Genomic DNA, 6,000 nt, shown 5'->3' on the forward strand with positions numbered 1-6,000 from the left:
TACAGATGGACACCACACAGGTTGTATTATAAAAATAGGTATTTTTATATAGACTTAACACAAGAGCAAACAACAAAAATCCACCATACTATACTCAAAAATAGACTTTAAAATGGTAGAAAATAGTTCAGTTCTCTCAAGTTGTAAATGCAACAGTTTACTCTCAATTTACCTTGGATGCGTAACGCAAAGAAAACAAAAGGGTCGCAGGGAAGGTGATGCGGCAGTTCCTTACACTCAGTTCCTTACACTCAGGAGAGTGGATGCGTCGGTTCCTTACTGCTGCCCAGGGGAGTTGAGACTCGCTTCCTTACTGTGTGGGGGGGGTGATGCGTCTGTTTCATACTGCTCTCCGGTGTGACGTGACAAGATGGCACCTCTATGAGATACTCTTCTCCGGTGCGATGCGACAAAATGGCGTCTTGCTCATGATGCGACAACGTTGATGCGATGTGTGCGCGCTTTTAAGTTTTTTTACTGAAACCCAATTTCCAGAAATGGTTTATGCACCATTCTCAGTGCAACTACAAACTACATGTTAGTGGGAACATTCTGTGGCCATTTCAATTAAAAATATGCTATCTGTAAATGACAATGAACTGCCACATCATGCTTTGGTAATATATTTATGAAAAGTGAGTATTTAAACGTGAACTGGGAATTATTTCTGCTCCTGCCCAGATGCGCATGCTAATAGTGAACTAAGAAGCAAGCCAGTAATCATGTGTACCCTATATATGGGCTTGATTGATTATTGTTATACATGGAGCAAACATTTAGTCTAGTACAGCAGAAATAGTGAACTTGCATATTAGAATGTGCCCTCATTTGTAGAGCAGAAATAGTGATCTTGCATATTTGACGGTGCTCCTTTATTTGAGAATAAAGAAAAAGGCTGCTCCACAAGACAAAATATTTGCCTAGGATCACACAATTTGAGACCAGTTTACAGGGCAAGTACATTAGTTAGGTCAAGTAGATTATTAAACTTACTAGACCTGCCGGTGTAGTAACATTTTTATGATTTTTCAAGCCCCGAGTGAAGGTGTGTGGGCTAGACAACTGTAGTGTAGAATTGTGGAAAAGTTCATTAAAACAGGTAAAGTAACACTCTGGGTCAATTAATTTAAGAACAAACCTCGAGGAAGCAAAGCTGGGGTATGTCTTGCGGCAGACACGTCTCTGCGTCCTTGAAGCTAATAGGTGTCCCCTTTGCTTTTCCTCATGGTGATTGACTGAATACCCAAAAGCCAACCAAAAGATCTCTGGTAAAGAGCCCCCTTGTGGGTCCTTGTCGGGCACTGTAGTGCCGGCCCGACAAGGGAATTAATACAGTGATGAAGAATGACACCTATTTGGGGGTGTGAGGGCTCGTGATCTTATTGGAGCATATTCCTTTTCCTGGAACCTTTGACTCTACATTTCCTCAACGAGGACTGCACACAATATTTAAAGTTTGATATAGGTAAGGAGCACGTGTGTGGGACCTTTCTCGCCCCTAGTTACACTCCTTTATAATTTCCCCAATGGTGAGCACAAAAAAAGGAAGGGTCGCTTAAGTTTGTGTGTGGATTTGAGGACCCTTTACTAGTATATAGTGATGGACAAGATGTTTCTCACCTGAAACACACCTGAAATAGGAGTCACTAATCAATGATGCCAAATATTTCACCAGGTTAGATTTCAAGTCTGCATATCATGACATCAGGCTAAATCTCAAATCCAAGATCCGCATAGTGTTCATTACTATGGAGGGAGTATTCCAGTTTACCAGGCTTCCATTTGGTTTAGCATCAGCTTAGAGCGTTTTCCCGCACATGATGAGTAGATTATTTAAAGACACAGCAAATGTGGGCGGTTTTCCAAGATGATATTTTAGTGTTGGGTCATCTAAGGAGCAACACAATGGGGTTCTGGTTAAGATGGTGGAGGTGTGAGGGAAGCAGACTTGACACTTTGCAAAGAAATTTACATTTTTATTGAAAGAAATAATGTATCTGGGGTACACCATCTCTGAGCGTGGTATCATGCGCAAGGAGAATTTAGTTAAATCTATCAGACTGGCTCCCTCGCATGCTCATCTGTAACTGTCAACAGTGCTGCGTGAAGATTCCATAACCTGGCAATACCAATCACTGCGGCAACAATCACTAAGGAGCATGTCTACATGCATTATAACAACACAGCACAAATATTCCATGAAGCTGGATATCAACAAGCTCCTGACAGCATGCATAATGATAAACACCTACAACAGGGCAGACTAAAGTGACAAGTGTGGCGCAGGATACATGCAATTAATATGTTGTTGTTGGTATGCACATAAGCTTTGAGTAGGGAACATATAGTAGCCAATAAAACATTGAACATACATGCACAAGCTCAATGACACCACTAAATCGGAACTCTTAAAGCAGCACGACACACTAAATCAAAGCCAACTCATGGACCACACCATAAGTTTGGTTAAATGGATACTGTGCAGTTAGAAATGTCAAACTCTTCTGTTGAATCCTCCGTGAAAGAAGTGCAAGAGACAACAGGTTCAGTTGAGCCGACAGGGTGAAATGCTCAACTGAACTACAACAGTCCAGGGCAACAGAACTAAACATGATACTTAAAAGAATACTAGTGTCCTACTTACAGAAATATACACGAACAAGTAACTAATACAGTAATTCCTACAGTAAATTAAAAGTCACAATACAATATCTACTAACCACTATTACACACTTACAGCCAAATATATAAACGAAAACAACATACAGTTTACATCAACTCATCTGATTATCCAACTAAACCAGATGTCAGTCTACTCTGTCAATATCCTAAAGGCAGTTGTGTGAAAATACAAACTACGACAGCACTGCTTGGTCAACTTGTGTTACACAAATCTCTGTAACAAAGTAGTTCTATGAAAAATTAGAGCCCATCCAATAACTTAGGTTTCACACTTTTACACCTTTTACTCACACGAGAGGCTATATTCGGGTAAATGAGCAATTAAAGACCGATAAACCAAAGCACACCTTTGACGACTTGACGTATGGAAGGCTCTAAACATTGAATTGCGCTGTCAGTAAGTGTGACGGCCATCAATGCTGCTCCAACTAGCATTGGAGAAGAAAGCAAGGGCGGATCTACATTACACTATATAAATGACGACTTCGTGCACTGCAGTATTTACAAGAAGTTCTTTTCAGTATTTGCATAGACGTTACATTGCAAGATATGTCTAGTTTGCGGAGTATCAGCAGGACATTGTGAAGTTGCATCCGGCAAAGGAATTATATTTGCTGTTTCAGGCATCCAGAGGCGCCTCTTACCAGCGTTAAGACAAATATAAAACGATTAATGACTGTTTTAATACCGTGGTGCACTAAAAAACGCAGTGCGATGAGGTCTCGAAAGCACGAGACTATTAACCAGTGTTTCTAAGTAAACGACTTCAGAAGTATGCTGCCTATAAAAAGGGGGAACATCTGCACTTAATCGTCACAACTTCAAACACAAATGTTTAATCACAGACAATAACGAGAGAGCAACATAAACGTACCTGGATGCCATAGTCCTCCACTGGAGAAGTCATTGTAAGTACGCCCACCATGCCCAAGCAGAGGAAGTTTGCGAGAGATCAGGGGCAGGGGACTGCCACTACAAGGGCCATGAGATGCACTACTGGGAAGAGAGGGAAAATGATCTGTAAAAACACCGGCGTCCGCACATCGGACTGGGGTACTGCGGATGGAGGCCTGGCCCCGAGGCGCTCGTCTGCGGTACGTTCAGGTGATGGGTGCTAGTACCATCGGGTGCTCCTGCTTACTCTCACTGACACGAACAACTCTACGTGCGGACCATCTTTCCATGCAAGGGTCTCCTTCAGTTTACCAAGTCTCACTGCCTTAGAGGTCCGTTTCTCTCGTTCACACTCCAGAATGGCGCTGCGAGCCTCGGTCGATTCAGCTCTTCAAACCGCCTAAGGCTGTGCGATCTTTTCCTTCCCCGTTCATTTTCTCGGCTAGAACCCTGGAAAAGTGACAAGCGCCGCCGAAAAGGGTCTCGCGAGAGACTAAAGCGCGCGCCGAGGCCGGTGAGTTGTACGGCGGTGTTTACTTCCTCCTCACTGGGACGAGTGACAGTTCTGCTTTCCCGCCATTCAGCAAGGGGGCGGGTCCGTGCGATATCTCCCGAGGAGGAGCCTGTCACGCGTCGTCTGCATGACGCCAATCAGAGAGAGGATGGCAACCAGAAAGAGTCATACATAGAGCATCACGTTGGGCAGAGAGGTGTAAAGCTGGAACACCAAAGGTTCATTCGTAAACCTCGAATCGGAAGGTAGCGAAGGGCGCCATGATGCTGGAATAAAAGATGTGCATTTTTACTGCTTTTGCATCGAAAGTCTTCAGTTCCGTTAAGGAAATGGAGGCGGGTTGTGTGCCTTCTTTTCTCTATTTCAGTATATAACTGTAATGATGACCAGTCAAGCAGGTAAGTAGAAAAGTCTTTATTAAAGTAAAGTCCTGACACCAAGGCACGTCTACATGCAGTCGCCACTCACAAGCAACTGTCACATCTTAACTGTCAACCTGCCGGTGGTCAGGTAGAACACCCTGACGTCACAATGGGCCGGCAGGTTGCGCGTGCAGAGAACATAGCGCGCGTGCTCTACATTAGATGAAGGCACTGGGTTAATAAACATAACACATCTCCCTTCCCAAAACAACAAGAGGGACCGTGGGTGCCCGGCTGAAGATTAAGGATGAGGAGGGGAAACCACAGCTAATCACATATGTAATCTTGTAACTTAGCTGGAGGTTTGACTACTCTTCCATATCTGCTCACAGTGGGTTCATCCTCACAACTGACGTCCTGTGACGTAACATCTTCATAAACAGAATCATCTGAATCAGAATCCGTATCGCTGTTGGTCTGAAACCTGTACTCTTCCGATGTCTCCTGGCTCTGCCTACTACTACTGTCTTCCAACCGTGAGGCATCTGAAGTGTTCTAACTCTCAGAAGATACTTTGTTTGTACCTAAAGATACAATGTTAGAACCATCTGGCCGAGACCCCACAATTCCCTCACGGTCCAGAATCCAATCGTAGTCTTGAGAACAGGAAACCTCATTATTTCCCGGAGTGGATTGAGAATCACACATTCCTTTCCCCTAAACCTGGGCGTAGTGGGGCTCCGCGGAGCTACGCGGAGTGGGCGAGAAGCTACGCCCACTCCCGCACTCCGCGTAGCCCCACTACGCACCTCCCTCCCGCTCTCCTCTACATACATTATTTAAGCAAAATACCCTTAATAAAACAATTTTAAAGCACTTACCGTGTCCGGGGCTCCCTCTTGGAATCGCGTCGTCATGGATACCAATGCGCATGCGCGGGCGGCCGCGCATGCGCATTGGTATCTATGAAGGGACGCTATTCCAAGAGGGAGCCCCGGACGAGCCCCGGACACGGTAAGTGCTTTAAAATTGTTTTATTAAGGGTAGTTTGCTTAAATAATGTATGTGGGGGAGGGCGGGAGGGAGGCGGGTGGCGGCCGACTCGGCTACGCGCACGGAGTGGGCGTAGTGTTGCCGGCTACGCTGTCTACGCAAAATGCGTAGGAGGCAACACTACGCCTACTCCGTGGGCGTAGCCGATTCGGACGCCCAGGCTTACTTTCCCCTCCTTGCATAATGATAAAGCAGAAAAATGCCAAGTTTTTCCATCACTCAAAAGGGCAGAATTACAAAACACTTTCTTTACCTCCATTGGTTGAGAGTAGTGATGTTTTCCCTTGCTGGTACTTCTGGCATTTTTCACTCTCACATTGTCACCTGCTTTGATGTCAAACTTTTTACATGCATGCCTATTGTCATAGTATTTCTTACCTATGGTTTGTGACCTTCGTAAATTCCCTTGTATCTCCTCTGGAGACCACATCACTCTTTTAGGGGTAGCCAATCCCACATTATCCTTTGTAATGGGAGTCCTCCCTCTCAAGAGTA

The 6,000-nt window shown here is 44.7% G+C and overlaps 1 protein-coding gene across 1 annotated transcript in view; it reads right to left on the bottom strand.

The window, feature by feature from the left end:
* ATAD5 (ATPase family AAA domain containing 5) overlaps window positions 1-4,168 on the bottom strand; it is a 440,833-nt gene extending 436,665 nt beyond the window's left edge. The window contains exon 1 of the mRNA XM_078654387.1: window positions 3,557-4,168. Coding sequence (XP_078510513.1) covers window positions 3,557-3,607 — 51 coding nt within the window. The 5' untranslated portion in view covers window positions 3,608-4,168. The remainder of the gene's footprint in view (window positions 1-3,556) is intronic.
* Window positions 4,169-6,000: the final 1,832 nt, after the last annotated feature.

This window comes from Lissotriton helveticus, chromosome 7, assembly GCF_964261635.1.
Source record: "Lissotriton helveticus chromosome 7, aLisHel1.1, whole genome shotgun sequence".
Classification (NCBI taxonomy): domain Eukaryota; kingdom Metazoa; phylum Chordata; class Amphibia; order Caudata; family Salamandridae; genus Lissotriton; species Lissotriton helveticus.